The sequence below is a fragment of the Oncorhynchus mykiss genome, chromosome 14 (genome assembly GCF_013265735.2).
Source record: "Oncorhynchus mykiss isolate Arlee chromosome 14, USDA_OmykA_1.1, whole genome shotgun sequence".
Classification (NCBI taxonomy): domain Eukaryota; kingdom Metazoa; phylum Chordata; class Actinopteri; order Salmoniformes; family Salmonidae; genus Oncorhynchus; species Oncorhynchus mykiss.
The window spans coordinates 23,670,583-23,697,642 of NC_048578.1; the positions used below are offsets into that span (position 1 = coordinate 23,670,583).

Below are 27,060 nucleotides of genomic sequence, written 5' to 3' on the forward strand. Positions count from 1 at the left end.
CACTTCCATTATTGGGGATCAACATTGTCCTGTAATTTCTCCTGTATGACTAATAGAGCCCATAACTATGAAGTGACTCAAACGATTGTAAAGGGAAACTCATAAAGAAGGGTGGAAAGTCGCCCTGTTTGCCCATGGGAGTGGTAGACTCCGGCAGACTGGTGTGGTCTGAAGAGTGAGGTCAGTGTGTGAGACTCATAGGTATCCACTTCCGGCCGAGTACGAGATCGAGGGCATGAACTGGGTTACGAGACCTAGGTGGGCCCTTCCACCCGAAGGTGGTCACACCTAACGCATTGAACAGATGGCTCGGCCGGGCATGAGCATTATGCAACGCTAGAGTGACCTAGTGGTCATGAATGAGGCTTGGGAAGGGTCCGTTGAGGAGGGTTAGATACCTAAGGGCACTGACGGGGCCATGCAACCCTCTTCTGGCATAACAAAACTCTGAAACCCAAGCTTGAAGGACAATATTTGGAGAGAAAGGCCTCAGGTTTCAAAGCTGACCGACACACAGAGAGAGAGAGTGAGAGAAAGAGACAGATGGGGGGGCTAAAGAGGTAGAGAAATTGAACAAGAGAGAGGAGACAGGGAGGAGTGCAGCTGTCAGGATTTCTCCACATGAGTGTGCCCATTCTTGATCGGGGCCATAAAAGGCCACACAGGCTTGCAAGCGCTGGGGTGTGCTGCGGTAACAGCTACATCATACAGTGAGCATAGTATCACATTTGATATCGGAATTCAACCATGGAACAAAAAAATTGAGATTTCTAACAGGGTGAACAGTGGGAACACTAATGTATGGAAGCATGTGTACAGTACGGACTTTGTAAAGTATATGTCTGGGAACGTATGTGCTTGGATACAAGTGATTTATCACAAAATAACGATAAAGTAGGGTACCCATCCCCCCCCTCCCCATTTCCACTGAGGTATTTTAGTGCTAATGTTACTTGTCTCCTTCTAAAGCCTCTTTGTTATGGCTATACTGACCAGTTTAGCCTATGTGACTAGGTTGTGTTTGGTTTAAGAGTGGCTAATCAAGACTTTGAGCGCCATTGTTGATGCAACTCTTGAGTGATGTAGCAAACATGACATGACACACTTGACAGGGATTCCAAGTTAGAGGACGTGTATCCATTAGTCTCGTACAGTTCTATACAACCTTGGACTGACCCAAAGAGGGGCATATCCGACCCAAAGAGGGGCATATCCGACACACAGATACATAAAGCACACAGACCTATGCACTTCCGTGCACATACCAACATCGACAACCCACACAGGCACGCACACTACCCAGTCAGTGTGTTCTCCAGGCCCAGTGTTCAGCCATGGCAGCTCCACCAGTCAGTGTGTTCTCCAGGCCCGGGGATGGGAGATTTAGCACCACTCCCCGTGCCTGGAGAGATCTCGGGCCACTTTCAAGCCTTCTAAAACTTCACCCTCTCTTTGAGAACTGTTTCTAAACACAGAAAGGGGGGGGGGGGGGGGGGCGCACTCCAATTACTCTCAGGCACAAAATGAGAAGAACTCCAATTCCCAGCAGCACCGCCGACAGGACCTCTGTTCATTGAGCCCGAATGAAGGGTGGAGAGAATTCCTCCATATTTTACAAGAAAACTTATAGGCATCTGCTGAGCCACAGGAGAATAGGAGCTGACATTTCAAAATAGGCCATCCGCGTGTTTTATGCTTTATGAACGGCGGTGTCTGAAACTTCTCCTCTCTACCTCCATTTATCACGCTAACCAGCCGGGTTGACAGAGTGAAGGTCGTCGGTCATAGCTGTATCCCCTCCTCCATCACCTCTGTGCATCCCTCACTCCTGCTCCGGCACACTGGGCTCACACAGTGAGCGCTTCCTCCTCCGTCTTCTGCTCTGCTCCCTCGCTTCCTCTCCTGGAGTACAGCAGCAGTCTCTTTTCCACCTTTACGTCCCTCCAACAACATTCAAGACTCCCTGCTGACCTCTTCCCCCTCTACTTTTAAAGCGGTTTAGGGTTGGGTGGAGGGGTCCCCCCTGGGCCGCCTTCTGTTCTTTTCGCAATCTTGCAGAAGGCGGCATGCAGGGTTCTGGCTATGTGCTGACCGACATCTCTCTCTCCAACCAGGCCACTAGGCCCTGTCAGAGCCCCACAGCCCCAACCCTACCAGAGCCCCCGGCCCCGCCAGAGCCCGTGACTAGCTGGGGTATACTTCACTACAATCCTCTGGATGGCGGCATCTTTGGACCAATCAGATCAGCTCTGGAAAAAGATTTTAAGTGAAAAGATTGTTTATTTTATTTAACCAGGTAGGCCAGTTGAGAACAAGTTCTCATTTACAACTGCGACCTGGCCAAGATAAAGCAAAGCAGTGCGACACAAACAGAGTTACACATGGGATAAAAAAAAACAGTCAATAACACAATAGAAAAATATATATACAGTGTGTGCAAATGTAGTAAGATTAGGGAGGTAAGGCAATAAATAAGCCATAGTGGCAAAATAATTACAATTTAGCAATTAAACACTGGAGTGATAGATGTGCAAGTAGAGATGCAAAAGAGCAAAACAAATAACAATATGGAGATGAGGTAGTTGGGTGGGCTATTTACAGATGGGCTGTGTACAGGTGCAGTGGTCGGTAAGCTGCTCTGACAGTTGATGCTTAAAGTTAGAGATATAAGACTCCACATTCAGTGAATGTGTCTATGAGTGACATATATTCAGTGAATATGAGTCTGCATATTCTAAGTCAGAACCATCCAGAATAGTGATGCTAGGCAGGCGGGTAGCGATCGGTTGAAGAGAATGCATTTAGTTTTACTAGCATTTAAGAGCAGTTGGAGGCCACGGAAGAAGTGTTGTATGGCATTGAAGCTGGTTTGGAGGTCAGTTAACACCGTGTCCGAAGGACCATATGTATACAGAAAGGTGATGTCTGTGTAGAGGTGGATCAGAGAATCACCAGCAGCGACATCATTGATATATACAGAGAAAAGAGACAGCCCGAAAATTTAACCCTGTGGCACCACCATAGAGACTGCCAGAGATCCGGACAACAGGCCCTCCGATTACACACACTGAACTCTACCTGAGAAGTAGTTGGTGAACCAGGCGAGGCAGTCATTTGAGAAACGAAGGCTATTGAATCTGCTGATAAGAATGGGGTGATTGACAGAGTCGAAAGCTTTGGCCAGGTCGACGAAGATGGCTGCACAGTACTGTCTTTTATCGGTGGCTGTTATGATATCGTTTAGTACCTTGAGCGTGGCTGAGGAGCACCCAGCTCGGAAACCAGATTGCATAGTGGAGAAGGTACGGTGGGATTCGAAATGGTAGGTGATCTGTTTGTTAACTTACATATCGAAATACTTTAGAAAGGCAGGGCAGGATGGATATCGGTCTGCAACTTCCAATCTTTAGGTATCTCAGACGAAACGAAAGAGGTTGAACAGGCTAGTAATAGGGGTTGCAACAATTGCGGCGGATAATTTTAGCAAGAGAGGGTCCAGATGAGGGCACAGCTGAGGGCTGAGGGGGGTCTATAACAAGCGGCAACGGTGAGACTTATTTCTGGAAAGGTGGATTTTTAAAAGTAGAAGCTCAAATTCTTTGGGCACAGACCTGGATAGTATGAGTGAACTCTGAAGGTTTTCTCTGCAGTAGATTGCAACTCCACCCCCGTCGGCAGTTCAATCTTGAAGGAAAATGTTGTAGTTGGGGATGGAAATTTCAGAATTTTTGGTGGCCTTCCTAAACCAGGATTCAGACACGGCTAGGAAATCAGGGTTGGCTGAGTGTGCTAAAGCAGTGAATAAAACAAACTTAAGGAGGAGACTTCTGATGTTAACATGCATGAAACTAACGCTTTTACGGTTACAGAAGTCAACTTATGGGAGCGCCTGGGGAATAGGTGTAGTACTGAGGGCTACAGGTCCTGGGTTAACCTCTACATCACCAGAGGAACAGAGGAGGAGTAGGATAAGGGTGCGGCTAAAGGCTATAAGAACTGATGTGACTGGTCAAAAGACCACCCATTTGAAATAAGATCAGTATTGAGCTGCCTGTGTAAACACAGCCTGTGGGCTTGAAGCATCTACACTCTGGTCACTAGAGGGAACTAACACAACAGGGCGGGTTGTTGGTTACAGGAGAGTCAGAGAAGCCACCGACAGAGAGAAGCAACAGAGAAGGAAAGAGACTAAGGAACAAAGAAAAAGGTAAAGCCAAGCAACATAAGTTTCCCCTAGGCGTGGGAGTGGGCATGGTCAAGGACGCTGTCTCTGATTTTAGAGGCCCTCCCCTTGGCCACAGAGACAAAATTGTGATGTTTTAAAGCTAATTTACAGCAATTCTACACATTTTGCCATGACTTATGCCGTGTTCTTATACAATCTGAGTGACTCGAACAATATAACAAAATCAATGTTGGCCCCCATTACTGTCTAGTTTTTTTTGAGGGGTGATTGTTAGTTCTCAAACATGACCTAATTAACAAATATATAGCTCCATTATGTTTTCTACATAAAGTACCAGTCAAAAGTTTGGACACCTACTCATTCAAGGGTTTTTCTTTATTCTTTATACAAGAGTGTGTAAAGCTGTCATCAACGCAAAAGGTGGCTATTTTGAAGAATCTCAAATATATTTTGATTTGTTTAACACTTTTTTAGTTACTACATGATTCCATGTGGTATTTCAAAGTGTTGATGTCTTCACTATTATTCTACAATGTAGAAAATAGTAAAAATAAAGAGAAACTCTGGAATGAGTAGGTATGTCAACTTTTGACTGGTACTGTACTTTCTATCTGGTTTCATTCATTGAAGTCTACGAAAAACAATTTTTTTCTCCAGCATTTTTTGGAGTGGTGGCAACGATTTAACGATCAACTAATGAGCTAACAGTAATCAACAGCCCTATCTGATTGTGGGACACCAGGACACACACACCGAGCTTGGTCTTAAGCAGGATTACACTGTCAGGCATTGGTGGTGGTGACTTACCTTTGGTACAAAGAGCGTGTTTGACATTCTTAGCGGGCTCCAGGGTACAAACCAGACCAGATTGGTATTTTTGTTTCACACACAGGGATGGATTATTATTATAATTGAGGTTGAGGGAGCGTTGTGATTTGGATTGTGCCGAGTGACAGCACTACTAACATAACAGTAACTCAAAACATAGGAAAATCCATTGCAACAGTTCAATAAAATAGATTTTTAAAAGGGGCAATCTGGCATTCAAAAAACAACAAAGCTGGAGAAATGTAACCGCTCTTAAATTCAGACTGACCTATCATTAATTTACAATTCCAAACATGGACATACCAATCCCAGATTGTCCCTTTAAGGATATTGTGGGACGGTACAGTCCACAAAGAAAGCCTACAGGTTACTAAAGTATAGAGCACTCCCTGTTCAATGAAAGTGAAATTGTAGATTATTATTAATAACATGACGCCAGTCCGCCATACTCACGTCAAGTGTGTCTTCGTTGATCACCAGCATGCCCATGTTCTTGGTCAGAAGTTTGCAGGAGTGTCCTGGAGAGGGTCAAGTGAAACAAGAGATGAGCTGCAATGTCAGTTTGTGCAAATATCAAAAACATATTTTTCACGCTGTCATATTATTGGTAACACTTCATTTGGATAGTCTGTACAGCATCTACAGATAGACTATATACATTATTATCAGTAACATTTCAACCAACCCTAGCCCTCACACCAACCCTAGCCCTCACACCAACCCTTGACCTCACACCAACCCTTGACCTCACACCAACCCTTGACCTCACACCAGCCCTAGCCCTCACACCAGCCCTAGCCCTCACACCAGCCCTAGCCCTCACACCAGCCCTAGACCTCACACCAACCCTCACACCAACCCTAGCCATAACCGTAACCTAAGCAAGCAGTTGCTTAACAACAAATAGTATGACCATCTGTAGAGCATCTATAGAAGGACTAGCTGGACAATCCAAATAAAAAGTGGCCATTATATAATTATACATCATGATTATATTTTCAAAATCAACTTTAATACTGAATGAATGACAAACAATAGGTTATATATACTCCCTCCTGAAATTGAGCTCTCTCTTTGCTTTCTCTTTGTTATTAGCTAAAGTCACAATGGGGTGAAAAAGACAAATTATTAGAACTTCATTAGGTGCACAGCGACAGTCTTGAGTCCATCAGTGGAAAAAACATGAGTAATACTCGAGGTTACATGTCTGTCTCCTGGGTTAAGGGGGCAGTTACACCATTGTTTGTTCAACATGGTTCCCCTTGGAGAGGCCATTTTGGCTCCGGTCAGGGTTACTAGAGAGGTGAGAGATAGTGGCTCTCAGGGGGATACAGTTGTGTGCCCCCCCCCCCAAAAAAATGGGCCTACCTAAATCCTCAGCAATATCAGAGTGGACAATCTGTGAAGTGACCACACAAGCATTGTGGGCTTGGTCGAGCTTGGAATTGACTCCTGTTTCACATCTGCATGTATAAGTGTGTGTTTGGGTGTGAATGTGTAAGAGAACCCCACACACACACACACACACACACACACACACACACACACACACCCCCCCCCCCCCGTGTCTGGTGTGTGTATGTATGAGGTGTGTGCAGGTTTCACCTCCAGAGGCTCAAATCAACAACAAGCAGGGTGGAGGTCTGGACCTGGCGGATTGTTTTCTTAAATGTTAAAGCACAAACTTCACAAAAATCTGCCATCGTGTGTAAAATATCTCCCGCCTCTTTACCCCCGTCAACCCCTGCAAAAGCCCCTAGCTTAATGTGTTTATCTTAAAGGATCAGTTGCCTCTGACCAAACTGCCCTTTTTATTCACCAGAGAAAGTAAATTCCTTGTTTTTTGGGGCCTGGCGGAACTAAACAACAGTGCTCTCCAAGGAGTTGGGGAATGCGAACGGCGCGACACCGTGTCACACGGTAACACCAGAGGTTTGTCAGTTGTTTGGGGGGGTAAGTAATTAAAGCTGCACAATGTGGTCATAGTGGGTTCTCAAAATGGCTGCCGGGGCAGTGGGTATTAGGAGGGAGGGTGGGGGTGGCACTCCGCTAAATCACTGGGCATGGTGAGGGTAGAGTGGGTTGTTAGGGTAGGCCAGTGTTTGCGTTGGCAGTTTGGAAGGCGTTTGCCCTTTCATGTCTGCCTTCCAAGAGGGGACGAAGCCCCCCTCAGCCAAGACTAACATGATGCTGTTTGCCTGGCCGTCCTCGCTCCAGTGATGTGCTGGGAGACTGAATACACTCTGAACACACTACACCAGCGGGCAGTGTGCTTTCATGGAGTCGTAGTCCAAGTGGTCCTGCCTAAAGCATCAAGGGCAGCTTTAGAGTCAGGTCATTTCATGTGAAATCCTTGCTGATTCTGCCAGGGCAGAGACGTTCATAAGGTTTCAGAATGGTTGTTGTCACGATGTGTCATTTCCAGTGGACTGGATTACAGCTGTGACAGTTCTCTCTGCGCTCTCAGCCTCTAGAGCAGCAGAGGTCAACGTCAAACAGGCTCAACCATGTTTTCAGCACCCGATGAATTTTAAAACGGGTAAACAGAGTTTTACAAGCTCGTCCCAGGGATGGCATGAGGCCATTTTCACGGCATGGGCCGCCACAGGCAGGGAGATGCTGGGAAAAGAGAACACGGAGAACGGGACAGTCTTGTTCGCCAGCCCGCCTTTGGCCACGAAAGGTGTGCCACAAACCTATGCAGCAGTTTACTTTTTTTTCCAGGAGGAGGAGGATGAGGAGGAGGGAGGAAAGCGGTAAAAACAAAGTAAATATTCAGAGGCGTTTTACAGAGCGACTCAGTCAAGCGGCGGACCTGTAAAAATACTTCCCGTGAGCTTCTAGCGCTCGCAGGCCCCCGCACAGCTGGCCAGTGGGGCACAAAGGGCTGATTCAGCCCCAAGGAAGGTAGGTGGCCACAAACGGACACCTTTTATTATCTATTTTCCCGGACGCTCCTGTAATCGGGTTTGCTGTTTCGAGGCCTGCGTGTTTTTAGCAATTTTACTATTACGGCCACATCTGAGGGCTTAGCAACGCTCCTTGTGGGGGAACATGGGGAGGGAGGGTGCACATGCCCAACGTCAGCTCTCTGGTGCATTGACAGCAATGGTAATGTTGAAACCCCTGTGAATACCAGGTACATATGTGAGATGTTTTGCATGTGTGTATGCATACTTTTGTGTGTATGAGTGTGTGCACGCAATGTTATTCCTGTCAACATCAATGTGGTGTAGCAATACATCATGTGCATTTAGAAACATGTTGTTGTGCCAACTTCTACAGAGGAAATCTTCTTGCCAATAGACCGTTTTGCCCCACGGCCACTGCGCTGACTGAGCTTTGCCCCACGGCCACTGCGCTGACTGAGCTTTGCCCCACGGCCACTGCGCTGACTGAGCTTTGCCCCACGGCCACTGCGCTGACTGAGCTTTGCCCCACGGCCACTGCGCTGACTGAGCTGACTGAGCTTTGCCCCACGGCCACTGCGCTGACTGAGCTGACTGAGCTTTGCCCCACGGCCACTGCGCTGACTGAGCTGACTGAGCTTTGCCCCACGGCCACTGCGCTGACTGAGCCTTCCTCAGTAAAGATTTTAGTTCACAACGTTAGGGAAGGATGTCGTTTTGATGTTATGCTTTTTTATGTTTCTGTTTGTGTAGTCTTACCGATGTTGATGGCAGTCTCCTGCTTGTCCCCGGTCAGGATCCAGATCTTGATGTCGGCCTTCATCAGCGTCTCAATGGTCTCAGGCACCTTGTCCTGGAGCTTGTCCTCGATGGCTGTGGCCCCTAAGAGCTGCAGGTTCTAGAGAGGGAGAGAAACATTAGAGAATGTCTGTGGCCCCCGAGAGCTGCATGTTCTAGAGAGTGAGAGAAGCATGAGGAAACAAGGAAGAGATAATGTAACAAGAGAAGGGGCTTTACAACGTCAGGTGTCAGAAAAATTAAGGGCCGGACTGTGTCACTCATTCACTTCCTGTTTTTCGCTCAAGTCAGCTGCTCTTGTTTTCCCACCCCTCCAAAACTGGGCCATGGATTGGGGGATTTGGGGTTAGGGTGGGGAATAGAGGGAGAATGAGACTTAGGGGCCAGTTGTAGTCGCAGCACAGTGGTTAATGTGTTTTTTTAACAGGAAGCCAGGCGGGTCTTTGGGAAGGGGCCTGGGGGGACCTGGAGGGGCCCGATGCTTTGACAGGGCCCTGGAGAGGAGAGAGGAGAGGCAGCTGCAAAGGGGAGGCCAGAGTTGGGCCGGGGGTGCAACGGTCAATCCTCCCTAAAGAGCTGTGACCTAGGCCGGGCTGCAGTATATCTTTAGCCCACTACCCATATGAAACCATGCACGGGGGGAGGGATGCGTGTGTTAATTAATGTTGCGACTTCCAAGTTACATTGTCTCAACATTGATAATGTTACGGTGTTTGCTGGGAAGACACGACATAAGAGCATAATTTGTGCATTAAATGACAACCAACACGTTAAGTGAATCATGGACATTGTTGATCGTTTACGTAGGTTAAATGCAATCGCATGCAAGTCAAACGCAAACAGGCAATATGGCAACATGTTGACCTTCAAGAACAGATTAAAAAGCCACAGGGTTCATGGGCGAACAGTTGTTTAATTCAGGTCAACAGGGACTGCAGTACACAGGTCACTAAAAGGGGAGTCAGTGAGCTTTCGGACCAGGAATTTCTGGTCATTAATTGTGGTCATGGTCCAAGGTATTGGCCTCTGACCCTTTTTCCTAGGATTTCAATGCGTCTGCGTCACATTTGCTGTTCTCTTCATTGATCACCCGACTCAGTAATATGGGTGACTCTCCCTCTTTACTGTTCAGAAACCATATACACAAAGCATCTCAGAGTAGAGGTTCTGATCTCATTATGATCTACAAGGCAAAACCGATCCTAGATCAGACGCTGGATACATACAGCCCCAGATAAAAACAACAGACCTTGGTTCAAATACTATTTGAAAAGTCCCAAAAGCGCAAAACCCGCCCCTCTGGCTGGCCCTGCAGGCAGGCTAGAGCGAACGCTGAAAGTATTTGAATGGTTTCAAACAGTAGGCCTATCTGAACCCAAGACTGCAACTAGATTTCAGTCAAGACGACTGCTGAACATACACCAGAACATGGACTAAATAAACTAACAGTAATAAGGTGTGTATTTCATTGAAGCCCAAGTAGTGGCTGTTCCAGAGTAGCTTGTCAAGAGAGTTCTGCAAAGAGAAGTGATGTGGTGGTGGGCTTTCCTTTTGGTTTTCTCTAAAAGGACATGGTGAGGTCACAGTTCCTAAACATCAGCACCACATATACATCTCAATGATCTCACCTACCTCATGAAGTATGCACTGGTTCATTTCCCTGATTTGAAAGGGATGACTGGTATAAGAATTGTGGTGGAAAATGCCAATAGCCCATGCCTCCAGGAGAAAGGACAGATTATTGGGACAAGGCCCTTCTCTCAGAGATACTGTAAATCTAGCCTCATTCAGACTGCCATCTAGTGGTCTTCTCATCCCTGCACCCCTCTTTCTCAGAACTTTTGTGTTTACACTGTGATTGAGTTCATTTGTTCTGGGCAGCGCTGAAGGTCTGGCAGGCTCGTTGATCAAGGGCTCCACTGCTATGTTTGAATAGTATTTCAACACCACGTTTCACACAGAGGAACTGACTGTTGCTTTGCAGTACTGGGCCGACCGAACCTGCCCCATACATTCATTAAGCCCCATAGTATATCGTGCATCGAACCATCCAAACCCATTTGGAATACATTTCCGTGCACCATATGGCACCATATATTCCCAATATAAAGTACTACTTTCTGGTCAAACGTAGTGCACTATATAGGGAATAGGGTGCCATTTCGATTGCAACACGTATGCTTTCAGCAACGGCCCGACATTACTCAAGTTGGTCTGAATTCAGGTCTGAATTCAGTTCAACTGATTTAGGTTCAGCAAACCCATGGAAAGAGGTTTAAAATGGATGCCTTGTGCAATGTTGGTGTCCTTATGGTGAACCTAGCAGGCAGGTAAGTCAATAACTAAGTCATTATCTTGTTTGCAGAGCTGATTGCTCAGCGCTGGAATCTCTTGGCTGATATGAGTTCACACTCAGGTTCTGAGTGTGGGTTGGGGAAGGTGGGGTAGCGGTAGAGGTAGTGGTAGCTGTATTTGTAGAGGTAGTCGTATTTTTAGAGTTAGTGGTAGAGGTATTTGTAGAGTTAGTAGTAGAGGTAGTGGTATTTGTAGAGGTAAAGGTAGTACTATTTGAAAAGTTTGTGGTAGAGGTAGTAACTTCAAACAGAGAAGAAATATGTCCTGTGTTTACTGGTGGTTTACAGGACTATTGAGGGGACAGGGGAAGATGGTGATTGGTGGATAGGGGTTAGTTGGGGAGTGCTGTGGTGTGAATGCGTGTGCAAGCATGCGTGTGTGTCGGTGCATTCACAAGTGTTCATATGCGTGTGTGTGAGTGTGACTGACCTTCTCGATGAGCTCATAGCTCTCCTCCAGTTTGAGGGCTCGGTTCTGCAGGGCGGTGGAGGCACGGTGGAACACCTCCAACCATTGCTGATAGATTGACTCACTAATCTCAGCCACAGCAAAGCACAGAGTACGCAGCCCTGAGACACAATGGACATACATCACCTGACGTAAACCCAGAAGGCCTACATAACCTAATAATGACACAGCGGGTGTTAACTTATGGCGATTGACATTAATCTGCATTTCCATTTATATTACACAATAAAAAATAAAAAAAACTGCAGAAACTAGAAATATGCTGATTTTAGCACAGGGGATATGTTGATGTAATTCTGCCAACCTCTCACAAGGGGGTAGTATATTCATAGAGGTAAAGCAATGAAGGAAGAAAGGTTTCTGAAGTGTTTGAATAGGTCCTATGTGTGTTAGGTAGCTAAACAGGAGGAGCTGTTCCCTCACTCACCCTCTGTGGCAAACTGCTCCAGGTGTTTCAGAGTGATCTCTTTATACCTGGAGCTGTCGGCCAGACGGTCGTAGACTACCGTGTCCTATTGAAACAGCACAGTCAGTCATCACACATACTGCCTGGACAGCCAGCAAATAACTGCCATGTAAACAATCAACCATGTAAAATCACTGGCTACCAAACACCAGTGAGCTCCAAAATAATATTGGGGCAGTGAATTTGTTGTTGTTTTGCCTCTGTACTGCAGCACTTTCGATCTGAAATGATACAATGACTGAGGTTAAAGTGCAGACGGTCCGTTTTAATTTGAGGGCGTTTTCATCCATATCAGGCGAACCGTTTAGAAATTACAGTACTTTTTGTACATAGTCCACCCATGTTAGGGGACCAAAAGTTTTGGGACAAATTCACATATACAGTACCAGTCCAAAAATTTGACACAAATAATAATTCAAGGGTTTCTCTTTATTTGTATTATTTTATACATCGTAGAATAATAATGATGACATAAATGATGAAATAAGACATATGGAATCATGTAGTAACCAAAAAATATATTTACATTTGAGATTCTTCAAAGTAGGCACTCTTTGCCTTGATGAGAGCTTTGAACATTCTTGGCATTCTCTCAACCAGCTTCATGAGGTAGTCACCTGGAATGCTTTTCCAGTCTTGAAGGAGTTCCCACATACCCTGAGCATTTGATGGCTGCTTTTCCTTCACTCCGCGGTCCAACTCATCCCAAACCATCTCAATTGGGTTGAGATCGGTGATTGTGGAGGCCAGGTAACCTGATGCAGCACTCCATCACTCTCGTTCTTGGTCAAATAGCCCTTACACAGCCTGGAGGTGTGTTTTGGGTCGTTGTCCTGTTGAAAAACAAATGATAGTCCCACTAAGTGTGAACCAGAGGGGATGGCGTATTGCTGCAGAATGCTGTGGTAGCCATGCTGGTTAAGTGTGCCTTGTATTCTTAATAAATCAGTGATGGTGTCACCAGCAAAGCACCCCCACACATCACACCTCCTCTTCCATGCTTCACAGTGGGAACCACACATGCAGAGTTCGCCAACTCTGCATCTCAAAGACACAGCGGTTAGAACCCAAAATCTCAAATTTGGGCTTCTACCGGTCTAATGTCCATTGCTCGTGTTTCTTGGCCCAAGCAAGTCTCTTCTTATTGGTGTCCTTTAGTAGTGGTTCCTTTGCAGCAATTCAACCATTAAGGCCCGATTCACGCAGTCTCCTCTGAACAGTTGATGTTGAGATGTGTCTTACTTGAACTCTGTGAAATATTTATTTGGGCTGCAATCTGAGGATCAGTTTCATCATAGCCACTTTCAAAGTTCTTGGAATTTCCAGATTGACTGACCTCGTCTTAAAGTAATAATAGACTGTTGTTTCTCTTTGCTTATTTGAGCTGTCTTGCCATAACATGGACTTGGTCTTCTACTAAATAGGGCTATCTTCTGTATACCAACCCTACCTTGTCAAAACACAACTGATTTGCTCAAATGCATTAAAGAAAGTCATTCCACAAATTAACTTTCAACAAGGCACACCTGTTAATTGAAATCCATTCCAGGTGACTACCTCATGAAGTTGGTTGAGAGAATGCCAAGAGTGTGCATAGCTGTCAAGGAAAAGGGTGGCTACTTTGAAGAATTGAAAATGTATATATTTTTTGTTAACAACAGGATTCCCTATGTTTTATTTCATAGTTTTGATGTCTTCACTATTATTCTACAATGTAGAAAATAGTCAAAATAAAGACCCTGGAATGAGTGGGTGTGTCCAAACTTTTGACTGGTACTGTATGTGTGTGTTCAAGTAGTCAAACGTTTAGTATTTGGTCCCATGTTCATAGCATTCAATGACTACATCAAGCTTGTTACTTTACAAACTTGTTGGATGCATTTGCTGTTTGTTTTGGATGTGTTTTTCATTATTTTGTGCCCAATAGAAATGAATGGTAAATGTTGTGTTATTTTTTGAATAACTTTCGAAACACTTCTACATTAATGTGGATGCTACCATGATGGATAATCCTGAATGAATCGTTAATAATGATGAGTGATAAAGTTAGACGGGGGGGGGGGGGGGGGGGGGGGGGGGGGGGGGGGTCGGTGTGTCTGATCGTGCATCTGTAACTTTCCCATAGAACCAAAACAACAAAAAATGTGTCAATGTCTCAACACTTTTGGAGCTCACTGTATGAATATGTTCATGAATATATATATATATATGTACTGTACGTCTATACCGAACACCCAATAGTTAGACAGCAATTAAACAACTGCAGTACTTTTTCTAAAGAAATTTGAAAGGGAGAGGCATTTCCTTTTTTTGTGTGTGTGTGTGTGTGTGTGTGCGCAAATCAATAATAAAAACAGGAGAACCAGTGTAGTAAATAATATGTCTAATGTGTGATCTTGATATCAGATCTTTAGTCTGTTACAGGAAGAATTGTTTATGTCGGAATTAGAAGCAATAAGAGAAGCATTTAACAACAGCGCTGTGCTATGCTAATGATGGTCTGTCACATGTGTTGCCATGGAGAGGGAAAGAGAAAGCGAGCACGAGAGCGTGCAAGAGAGCGGGCAAGAGAGAAAGAGCGAGCGCTAGAGAGAAAGAGCGAGCGCTAGAGAGAAAGAGCGAGCGCTAGAGAGAAAGAGCAAGCGAGAAAGCGAGAGGGCGAGCGAGAAAGCGAGAGGGCGAGAGACACTCACAGCTCCTTTGCAGTAGAGGCGGATCTTGCCAGATGGAGTACGCATGATGACTGACATCCTCTTCCTAGTACTGAGAGACAGAAAATCATCACAATGTTAAAGATACAGTACGACAGAACATGATCACCTCCTGTAACTAGCAGAGTCAGAACATGATCACCTCCTGTAACTAGCAGAGACAGAACATGATCACCTCCTGTAACTAGCAGAGTCAGAACATGAACACCTCGTTTAACTAGCAGAGACAGAACATGATCACCTCCTGTAATTAGCAGAGACAGAACATGATCACCTCCTGTAACTAGCAGAGACAGAACATGATCACCTCGTGTAACTAGCAGAGTCAGAACATGAACACCTCCTGTAACTAGCAGAGTCAGAACATGATCACCTCGTGTAACTAGCATAGTCAGAACATGAACACCTCGTGTAACTAGCAGAGTCAAAACATGATCACCTCCTGCAACTAGCAGAGACAAAACATGACCACCTCCTGTAACTAGGAGAGACAAAACATGACCACCTCCTGTAACTAGCAGAGACAAAACATGACCACCTCCTGCAACTAGCAGAGACAAAACATGACCACCTCCTGTAACTAGGAGAGACAAAACATGACCACCTCCTGTAACTAGGAGAGACAAAACATGACCAGCTCCTGTAACTAGCAGAGGATGTTTGAATGTTTGAAGAAGTGCAATATTTACCTGGAGCTAACGCTACAGATAGCACTACTGGGTGATTTGAAAAATCATTGTCAATTGATCAATAATACTTTTAGCAAAAATTGTCATCTTTAATTTACAATCAGTAGAAACTATGAGAATAAAAAGGTTCAGAACTTTCATGAAACATCACTGTAGAACAATATATGGCAAATAGAAATTCAAAACTGGATGGTCTCAAGAGATAGATGGGAGGGGTTGAGTGGAAGGGGTTGAGTGGAACTGAAAGGTGGGATTAAAAACAACAAGATAACTAATGTAAAATATACTGTGTCTGTAAAATGTATATACGTTCAGAACTTTGGTGAAACAGTACAGTTAAAAATATATGGCAAAATAGAAACCAAACTGGATGGTCGACAGAGATAGATGGGAGGGGTTGACTTTAGCTAAAGGATGGGATTAAAAACAAACAAAAGATAACTATTGTAAAATACATTGTGTCTGTAAAATTGATAAAAGTATGTATATAAACTGGAAGAAGAAGCATAAGTGTTGTTGTCCCTTAATTTACTCCAATTATGTGAGGCGTGGTAGGGTTAGGGAAAAATAAAAGGGAAATATATATATTTTTAAATGCTAATAATAATTTTAAAAATAACTATTATCCCCTGCTGTAAACAGCAGAGAGAACATTATCCCCTACTGTAACTAGCAGAGACAGAATATTTGTGAAAGTAAAATATATCACACCTTTGTATTAAGCTAAATTCACAAAATTAAAACAAGTAAATCTAGAATATATGCCAGGGTGGTCGCATAAAAATGTGTCTACTGTAAAATGTGTGGCAAGATTGTTGCATAGCCAACATGGTGTCATAATTACCACTGTCCGCCTCCTGTATTGTAGTGGAACCTCACCACCTGCATGCCACTTTGACCGAGGCACAGTACCGGACCATGTTTAAACATCCATAACACGTGTCAAACTCATGCAGGTTCACTCCTCCTTTGTACTTGATTGATCAAATAAGGTCACTGATTAGTAAGGAACTCCCCTCGTGTGGTTGTCGAGGTCTTAATTGAAAGGTAAAACCAAAAGCCAGCAGACACTCGGCCCTCTGTGGAATGAGTTTGACACCCCTGCTCTAAATGAAGACATCTGCAGTTCATTTAGAAGTAGAACCATCAGATTCAGGGGGAACTTTAATGAAGCCGTACCTGGTGAACTCTAGAACATGGAGCAGTTCATACTTCTCCTCAGCTCCAAGCTGAAAACAAAACAACAGACAGACAGTAAGTTAGTCATTGCACGTTAAGTCATTGACTCTAAACTAGCCTTCTTTTATCACTTTTCACTATGAAAGTAACCCAACGCTACATTTTTGACCCTTGTCTAATCTTAATTGAACTAAATTGTGCTCAGACAGTCCGCCCAGCTCAGATGTTATAAATTGTCAAGACCACCAGGTACAATTGCCGATGATTACATGTGCGTCAAGGGGCTTTCGCAGGCCTAATAAAAGTTGAGGACCTAGACAAATGTCTTGGAAATGTCGTACTCTGGAGAAAAATTTGAAGAGGGCTTAGGCTTCCGTGCCGGCCAACCTCCCTAAGTGCAATCATCAGGTTAGCCAATTACAGGAAACAAAGTGCCCTTAGGTTAGAGAGGGACGCGTTCACAGACGTAATCGCGTACCCGTAATCTAATTAAGTAATTTAGAAGAGTCGTTATTTTCCATGACAGGGCCTGTGCTCTAGCTACATGAAAGGACCTGGATCCAAATAGTAGGATAATCATTTTTTCCCCCTCCAAATAAACTTTACCCAAGTTTGATTGAACTTGCCAATGCAATGGTCACAGAAGTACAAACGCCACCCATCTGTCACTCCAGGCAGGAGCAGTCAAACGCTCAAAGCAGGGCTCTATGTATTGCATTCTTTGTATTAAAGTGCATTGATTGTGTAATTTTTATGCTGATCTCACAAAATACATTTCCATGTATATAACTGTATAAAGCCTCATTACTGTTATTTTATTGTTTTACTTTAGTTTATTTAGTAAATATTTTCTTAACTACATTGTTGGTTAAAAGGGCTTGTAAGTAAGCATTTTATGGTACAAATTTGATTTGATTTGTAAATGGACAAAAAAGAATGCATCGTAAGTACTTGAAAGAAAACAAATCCTACTTGAACCCAGGTCTGCTCCACCGTACATTGGTCCGACCCTCAAGTATTTCCCGTCTCTCACAAAGCATGCATCCCAAATGGCACTCATTTCCCTTTATAGTGCACTGTTTTTGACCAGGACCCATAAGGGTATGGTCAAAAGCAGTGCACTATAAAGTGAATAGAGTGCCAAATGTTGAGATGAAGCCTCAAGACATTTAATCAGACAGAGGCCTCAAAGTGCCGAGTGATTGTCATAGCGACAAGCTCCTTGATGATATTTTACAGTGAGAGAGAGCACTCGTCTGAGCTCTGAGGGACAATAGAGGTGTTCTGTGTTTACACAAAAAGCACAGCGTCTGTCCCTGTGGTGGCTAAACAAAGGCTTTCATTCCCAGTGTATAGTGAAGAAAAATAAGCCTAATTATTGTGTTGTATACGGGATGCCGAGCTATTTCTCCTTTGAAACATTTTGCAATGCTATTTCTACCAGGGATGGGCATTTTAAATGATTTCACTATTCGAATAGTAATAATAATAATAATAATAATAATAATAATAATAATATACACTATATATAAACAAAATTCAAATTCAGCTATTTCAGCCACACCCGTTGCGTACAGGTGTATATCATTTTGGCACACAGCCACGCAATCTCCATAGACAAACATTGGCAGTAGAATGGTCTTACTGACCTTTAACATGGCACCGTCATAGGATGTCACCTTTCCAATAAGTCAGTTCGGCACATTTCTACCCTGCTAGAGCTGCCCCGGTCAACTTTAAGTGCTGTTATTGTAATGAGGAAACGTCTAGGAGCAACAATGACTCAGCCGCGAAGTGGTAGGCCACACAAGCTCACAGAACGGGACCACCGAGTGCTGAAGCGCGAAGCATGTAAAAATAGTCTGTCCTCGGTTGCAAAACTCACTACCGAGTTCCAAACTGCCTCTGGAAGCAACATCAGCACAAGAACTGTTCTTCGGGAGCTTCATGAGATACATCTCCATGGCCAAGCAGCTGCACACAAGCCTAAGATCACCACGCGCAATGCCAAGCATCGGCTGGGGTTGTGTAAAGCTCGCCGCCATTGGAGCAGTAGAAATGCGTTCTCTTAATCCGTGTTTGCGGATGCCAGGAGAAGGCTACCTTCCTAATGCAGAGTGTCAACTGTAAAGTTTGGTGGAGGAGGAATAATGGCCTGTGGGTTTTTTCATGGTTCAGGCTAGGCCCCTTAGCTTCAGTGAAGGGAAATCTTAGCGCTACATCATACAATGATATTCTAGACGATTTGGTGCTTCCAACTTTGTGGCAACAGTTTGGGGAAGGTCCTTTCCTGTTTCAGCATGAAAAATCCCCCATGCACAAAGCGAGGTTCATACAGAAATGGTTTCTCGAGATCGTTGTGGAAGAACTTGACTGGCCTATTTATCATACCACCTGCTAGGGCCAGTCTTGACTGCATCAAATCGTTGTAAAGAAGCTAGCAAGCTACAGTAGCCAGCTAGTTAGCTTAAGTAGCAAGTCTAACTATTTTGCTGCATTCCCCACACTGGTCTACAACAAATCCATTTATATGAAACAACAGCCTACCTGTTGGTTGATCATTGTAGCCTACTCCTCATTAAGCCAACTTAATTCCTTCATTTGAATTCCATTTTGCATTGATTAGAATCTCCCACTTTACATGGAGTGTTTGACTGGACAGTAAGAACAAGGTAAACGTGTGAAACGTGAATAGGCTAATGATGCTTTTTTATTTATTTGTATTATTTTTTAAATGGGGCACAGCGTCATGAAACTGTTGTTTTACTAAAATGTCAAATGTAATGGTCTATCCTTGTAGGTTATGTAGCAATGTCACATAGAACAATGTTGCCTTTTCATTGTTAAAACAGGCCGAACAATCAGAGCACCATTACTAGAACGCTCTGCACACAATGACCGTAGCCTTTCAGTACTGGGCAATGTTTGGCAGGCCTACCTCAAAACGTTTGCACACAAGTGGTACTGTAGATGGGTGAGTTACCACCTTACAATGTATAGAGCTTTAAGAGCTACAGAACAGCAGTGAAAGGCACAATAGCACTGTTCATTTTCATTATCAGACTTTATTTTGTTTATACCATAGAAATAGAATCACTAGAATAAGAATTATATTTATATGTATTCTGCTGCATCTACTTACCGCTTGAATGATGACACTGTCTGGGGTTCTACCGGAGAACACAAAGCCCAGGTTTGCTGCTGCCCTCACCAGAGCCCCTTCGTCTGTATAACCAGAGGAGAGCCCAAGTTAGGGTTGGAGATGAGAGGTGCACCAGAACAGTAACACAAGTATCAGAGACATGAGCTGACCAAGACAGTTGGGGTCTAACTAAGCACTAAGAATTTTGTTCTAGACCGCAAAAATGTTCATACAGTTGTTTATAAATGAGTGCTACAACCACTTTGTACATACGGAAAGTATTTAGAACGCTTCCCTTTTTCCAGTGTTACGTTAAAGCCTAATCCTAAAACGGATTCAATTATTTTTTCCCCTCATCAATCTACACACAAATCAGCCATAATGACATAGCAAAAACCGAATGCCAAGACTGTGCAAAGCTGTCAAGGCAAATGGTGGCTACTTTGAAGAACCTCAAATATAAAATATATTTAGATTTGTTTAACACTTATTTGGTTACTACATGATTCCATGTGTCATTTCATAGCTTTGATGTCTTTACTATTATTCTACAATGTAGAAAATAGTAAAAATAAAGAAAACCCTTGAAATTAGTAGGTGTGTCCAAACTGCGCGTGCACACACACACACTATTTTATATTGTATTATACAGGGCGCATTTGGAAAAGAGACTTTGGTCTCAATGGCTTCCCAGTCAAAATAAAGGTTAAATAAAATAGTGACATTCTATCCATTCATCACATCTCCTCTTTTTGTCTGGATCACAAGGAAACAAGGCCAGAGTGGAGAATGTACTCTTAATTATGAAAAGTGGATAGGTTCTGCAGATTCACTGAGGTAAGCGCCACTTTAAATATTTCAAATGAACAAGCTCCACTTAGAGGGGGGGTGGGGGAGACAACCCTGGCAGATCAAATGAGGATGCTGCTTCAGAGGACCTTGTATTTCCCTGGGTCGTGTTCATGAGTGTGTAACGTTGCAACAGAACACAAAAATAAGCGGTTCTTATGGGACCGGTCAAGGTAGTGCCTAAATATTTTGGTCCGTTTTCTTCCGTTTGGTGCCTATTGAACCACTTCAAAACATCTAGCCTTGGTGCCTATTGAACACGACCCTGCTCTCTACCACTACAAAACACCTAGTCTTGTTGGCTCAAAGCATATAAAGTCAGATTGGCCTTGTATAATATAATAGAGAATACTCAGGGTTAATGTGCATCCTTTTGTATTGTTCAGATGTCTGTTCCACTCCTGCACAACGAAATTGCTGTCTTTTGTATACTGGTCACATCCTAGTTTGTGTCACTCCCATCTTCAATAAGGTATTGATGTCATTAGTTGATATCAATGTGATGGTGTTGTCATATGTCTGCAGACGATACTGAGGTTTGAGGGGCTTTGCAAACAATGAGACTTAGGAACACAGGAAACTGAGGCATGACAATATAAGTGGTCGCCTAGAGACAGCCATTTATTCAACGTCAACTGGAGATCCTTTGCTTCTGTATTCTTATATTTGATTGGTAGATTGACTGACGGACGTTTGGTGACTGACCTGGCATTTCAAGCTATCATAAGGCTGTTAAAAGGCTATTAAGAGCGGTTGTAAGACTTTTACAGTGCAGTGCTGTGAGGTCAGGACTGGTGGGCTGTACCTGGTGAGGCAGCCTGGTAGACGATCGTATCGTCGGTGCGCTCGGGGACAGCCGTGTGACAGATTGCCAACATGGTCATGAAGTCCAGGATGACAGGAGCAGTGGGCTGCAGAGGGACAGGGAGGGAGGGGAAGAGAGTGAAAGAGGCAGGGAGGGAGAGTGAGGGGAACAGGGATAATGAGAAAGGGGAGGAAGCGAGCGAGAGTGAGGAGACATCATTAGAGAGCATGACCAATTACCACTGGAAAATGATGACAAGACACCTGCAAATAATAGCCTATATTGACCGACTGATGATCAAACTGAATAAGACACTGGAAATCTCTCTTGCCTATATCTGTAATTTCTTTATGGGAATAACTCTACCCTCAAAGGACTTGTCGGTCCCAGGCAATAATGACAAGTATAAACATTAAGTCCACAAGACTGCTTTGTCATATCTTCTGTTCCTTCAAGAGCATATGTAGTAGCTTACGTTGAGTTCATGAGATGTTAGACAGTGCTGGGTTAGGAGTAGGGCTGCATCCCAAATGTGCATACTTGTCACGTTAGTCATTTAGTAGACACTCTTATCCAGAGCGCCTTACAGTAGTGAGTGCCTATATTTACATACTTTTTTCCTGTACTGGTCCCCGTGGGAATCAAACCCACAACCCTGGCATTGCAAGCACCATGCTCTACCAACTGAGCTACACGGGACAGAGCCAAATCACACCCTATTCCTTACATAGAGCACTACTTACAACAGGAATAGGGTGCCATTTGGTATGCAGCCAGGGTTAAGGCAGAGAGAGTGGTGGAGCTGGAGCGCTGATTGTTGCTACTGGAGCTGGTTGATGCTACTGAGGCTCCGATCTGGGCTGAGATTGAATGAACACCAGCCCGGTGTCAGTGACCTCAGCCAAGAATGACAACAAAACCCCAAAACAACAGCATGGATCTACAGTAGGGTGTAGTTAGTCAACAGCATGGATCTGCAGTAGGGTGTTGTTAGTCAACAGCATGGATCTGCAGTAGGGTGTAGTTAGTCAACAGCATGGATCTGCAGTAGGGTGTAGTTAGTCAACAGCATGGATTTATAGTAGGGTGTATTTAGTCAACAGCATGGATTTATAGTAGGGTGTATTTAGTCAAAGGCATGGATCTACAGTATGGTAGAGTTAGTCAACAGCGTGGATCTGCAGTAGGGTAGGTTAGTCAACAGCATGGATCTGCAGTAAGGTGTAGTTAGTCAACAGCATGGATTTATAGTAGGGTGTATTTAGTCAAAGGCATGGATCTACAGTATGGTAGTGTTAGTCAACAGCGTGGATCTGCAGTAGGGTAGGTTAGTCAACAGCATGGGGTGTGGTTAGTTTACTGGCTTCCAGTAGAGTATACTGTACATATTCAGAATATAAACAGGTATTGGTACGGACCCTGTATATAGCTTACTACGGGTTCTTTTATTTTATATACACAGTATATTCAGAAAGTATTCAGACCCCTCAACTTTTTCCACATTTTATGTTATGCTACAGGCTTATTCTAAAATGAATTTAAAACATGTTTTTCAATCATCAGTCAAAACACAATAATAACAAAGCAAAAACAGTTGACGCTACAAGCTTGGCACACCTTTCTTTGGGAAGTTTATCCAATTCTTCTCTGCAGATCCTCTCAAGCTCTGTTAGGTTGCTGAACATCTACTTTCAGGTCTCTCCAGAGATGTTCAATCAGGTTCAAGTCCGGGTTCTAGCTGGGCAACTCAATGACATACAGAGACTCCCTCCCCAGATCTGTGCCTCGACACACTCCTGTCTCGGAGCTCTACGGACAATTCTTTCGACGTCACGGATTGTTTTTTTCTCTGACTGTCAACTGTGGGACCTTATACAGACAGGTGTGTACCTTTCCAAATCATGTCCAATCAATTGAATTTACCACAGGTATACTCCGGGTTGTAGAAACATCAAGGATGATCAATGGACACAGGATGTACCTGAGCTCAATTTCAAGTCTCATAGCAAAGGGTCTGAATACTTATGTAAATAAGGTATCGTTTTTTATTTTTCATACATTTGAAGAAAATAAAAAAACTTTGTTTTTTGCTTTGTCATTATGGGGTATTGTGTAGATTGATAATCCATTTTATAATAAGGCTGTAAAGTAACAAAATGTGGAAAAAGGGATTTGAATACTTTCCGAATTCACTGCGCGCACACACACACACACACACACACACACACACACACACACACACACACACACACACACACACACACACACACACACACACACGTATCAAAAGTTCGGACACACCTGCTCATTCAAGGGTTTTTATAAATTTGTACTATTTTCTACATTGTAGAATTATAGCTAAGACAAAAACAATGAAATGAAACAGAATCATGTAGTATGCAAGTCTTAAAACATATCAAAATATATTTTATTTGAGATTCAACATAACCACCCTTCGCATTGACAACTTTGCACACTTGGCATTCTCTCAACAAGCTTCACCTGGAATGCTTCTCCAACAGTCTTGAAGGAGTATCCAAATATGCTGAGCACTTGATGGCTGCTTTTTCTTCACTCTGCGGTCCCACTTATCCCAAACTCTCTCAATTGGGTTGAGGTCGGGTGACTGGAGGCCAGGTCATCTGATGCAACACTCCTTCACTCTCCTTCTTGGTCAAATAGCCCTTAAAACAGCCTGGAGGTGTGTTGGGTCATTGTCCTGTTGAAAAACAAATAATAGTCCCACTAAGCACAAACCAGAGGGGATTGCGTATCGCTGCAGAATGCTGTGGTAGCTATGCTGGTTAAGTGTGCCGTGAATTCTAAATAAATCACTGACAGTGTCACCAGCAAAGCATCCCCACACCTCCTCCTCCATGCTTCATGGTGGGCACCACACATATGGAGATCAACTGTTTACCGACTTCGCGTCTCACAAAGATAAGGCGGTTGAACCAAAAATCTCAAATTTGGACTCAGACCAAAGGACAGATTTCTACTGGTCTAATGTCCATTGCTCATGTTTCTAGGCCCAAGCAAATCTCTTCTTCTTATTGGTGTCCTTTTGTAGTGGTTTCTTTTCAGCAATTTGACCATGAAGCCCGATTTACGCAGTCTCCTCTGAACAGTTGATGTTGAGATGTGTCTGTTACTTGAACTCTGAAGCATTTATTTGGGCTGGATGAGAGAATGGCAAAAGTGTGCAAAGCTGTCTTTAAGGCAAAGGATAGGTACTTTGAAGAATCTCAAATATACTTTTTTTTTTTTTTGTTTAACACTTGTTTTGGTTACTACATGATTCTGTGTGTTATTTCATAGTTTTGATGTATTCACTATTATTCTACAATGTAGAACATAGTAAAAAGAAAGAAAAACCCTGGAATGAGTTGGTGTCCAAACTTTTGACTGGTACTGTATATATACACAAACAAATATTTATATTAGTTATACTATTTTGATATTGATTATGTAAGTTAAGCATTTCACTGTTAATTGTGCATGTGACAAAACTTGAAAACCATAAAGGATGATATTTTCTGAAGGAAAACGGTGTGTTAGCTTCAGCTCTCTGAATAGCGTACATATAAAATCATAAAAAATGAAAGCCTCCACTTATGTACTTCTTGTTCTGACAATCTGTATTTCAGCTACCCCTCATTTGTACCAAGAACTTCTCTATCATATGAAAACTCAAAGGATTTGCCTATAAAAAAACAAACACTTCACGCATTTGATTACTGCTGCTTTTGTCATTATTGTCCTCGTGTCTGTGATGCAAGCTCTTTGAAGAGATATCGCCAGGCGGGGAACAGAGGAGCGATAAAAGAATAAAGCTGGAGAAAAATCAAAGGCCTTCTTCCAAATGAGAGTACACAGAGATTTTTACAGACCAGGTGGCTGTTTGGCCGCTCCGTCACAGCAGAATGCTAAATCTGGTTTGGGTGACAGGTAGGGATCGCTGCAGAAGGGGTGTATGTGTGTGTGTGTGTGCGCATGTGTTTATGGCAGAACAGGGTGATGGTCACCTAAGAGGACAGAGAGGCCACTACAGACAGCTCCAATGTTCTGATTAGATGTGACAGCTAATAGGACCGACGCGACACTACTGGCTCGGCCCATGGCCCCCTGTGGGCACCTTTGTAGCCTAATCTGTGTCATGGTGCCAGTGACAGATACTCATTGCTTCGGACGTGACCGATGCTGGAAGTTTAGCGGGACTTGCAGGAAGTCGTGTAAAGGGATTCTGCCTCCATCTCCATGCCTTTTATCTCAGAGCACTAAGCAAACCAACCAGACACAGCCTGCATCCCAAATAGCACCCTATATCCCCTTTATAGTGCACTACTTTTGACCAGAGCCCATAGGTTGCACTATAAAGGGAAGGGCTGGGAATTGCCAGGGACCTCAAGATACAATATCATACTTTGAGAATCGCAATACATATATCGTATCAGCACCAATGTATTGCGATTGGATATTGTGATTCAAACATATTGCTCACCATGTGTCTGCTGCAGAGGAACAAGAGAGCCCTAACTCGTTTTGATCAGTCAGGGAAATAAAAGTTGGCTTCCTATTTTTTTTTAAGATGGAAAACAAGCTATGAAGGAAAGATTCTGGAGTTTTGGTGAGGGTAAAGCCAAATAGCGCAAAAATATTGTGATAGTCAAAACTACACGATATATTGTAAAAAATAATATACCGATATGTAACTATATCGATTCCCCCCACCCCCCTCTCACTAATATAGGGAATAGGGTGCCATTTGGGACAGCTAGACAGACTACTCCACGGCCTGAAAACATGACTCGAGAATTTGAAAAGCACCAGAGTAATTAAACAAAAAAAAAATGTAGGTACCCCTGCGACCACTTGCTGCTGTATCCACAGGGTTTCCCACAAACAGCCAGGGGCTGAGTTAAACTGTTGTCAATGGCTGGGATTCATTGTGTTTAAAATGTGACCTCCGAGTACAGTAAGCCAAACACAGACGGGCAAAGGAGGAAGTGTTTGAATGTAGTGCATGGAAGAGGTGCTACGGTAAGGCTATCAGCCGTTTTAGCAGCTTTAGCACAGGTCAAATCTACTAATGTTGAGGCACTTAAACCCAAAACGACCTCAAGGGGCACAGTACTGTAGCTGGCCCTGTGCTCTCTCGAATATGGTAGTGTTAACAGCAGAGCAGAATATACATTTCCGATGTATTAGTTAGAGGTGACCGATTAAATAGGGCTGATTTCAAGTTTTCATATCAATCTGTAATCTGTATTTTTGGACACCGATCATGGCTGATTACATTGCACTCCACGAGGAGAATGCGTGGCGGGCTGACTACCTGTTATGCAAGTGCAGCAAGGAGCCAAGATAAGGTGCTAGCTAGCATTAAATGTTTCTTATAAAAAACAATTAATCTTAACAATCACTAGTTAACTACACATGGTTGATAATATTACTAGTTTATCTAGCTTGTCCAGCATGGCACTTTAATTGATGCGGTGTCTGTTAATTTATCATTGAATCACAGCCTACTTAACAAGCGTATTCGCGAAAAAAAGCACTGTCGTTGCACCAATGTGTACCTAACCATAAACATCAACGCCTTTCTTAAAATCAATACACAAGTATATATTTTTAAACCTGCATATTTAACTAATATTGCCTGCTAACATGAATTT

General features: G+C 43.5%; 1 protein-coding gene and 1 non-coding gene across 7 annotated transcripts in view; both read right to left on the reverse strand.

Annotated features, from left to right (window-relative positions):
• LOC110489007 (phospholipid-transporting ATPase IA) overlaps positions 1-27,060 on the reverse strand; it is a 189,852-nt gene that overhangs the window by 43,287 nt on the left and 119,505 nt on the right. For all 6 annotated transcript variants that reach the window (XM_036943167.1, XM_021561543.2, XM_021561541.2 and 3 more), the window contains 8 exons: positions 21,386-21,491; positions 19,732-19,814; positions 16,590-16,639; positions 14,704-14,773; positions 11,972-12,056; positions 11,506-11,645; positions 8,683-8,821; positions 5,468-5,532 (listed from right to left, as the gene is read on the reverse strand). In XM_036943167.1, coding sequence (XP_036799062.1) covers positions 5,468-5,532; positions 8,683-8,821; positions 11,506-11,645; positions 11,972-12,056; positions 14,704-14,773; positions 16,590-16,639; positions 19,732-19,814; positions 21,386-21,491 — 738 coding nt within the window. The remainder of the gene's footprint in view (positions 1-5,467; positions 5,533-8,682; positions 8,822-11,505; positions 11,646-11,971; positions 12,057-14,703; positions 14,774-16,589; positions 16,640-19,731; positions 19,815-21,385; positions 21,492-27,060) is intronic.
• On the reverse strand, positions 22,012-22,080 carry trnaa-ugc. Its single transcript has one exon. It is a non-coding gene; the product is annotated as a tRNA-Ala (tRNA).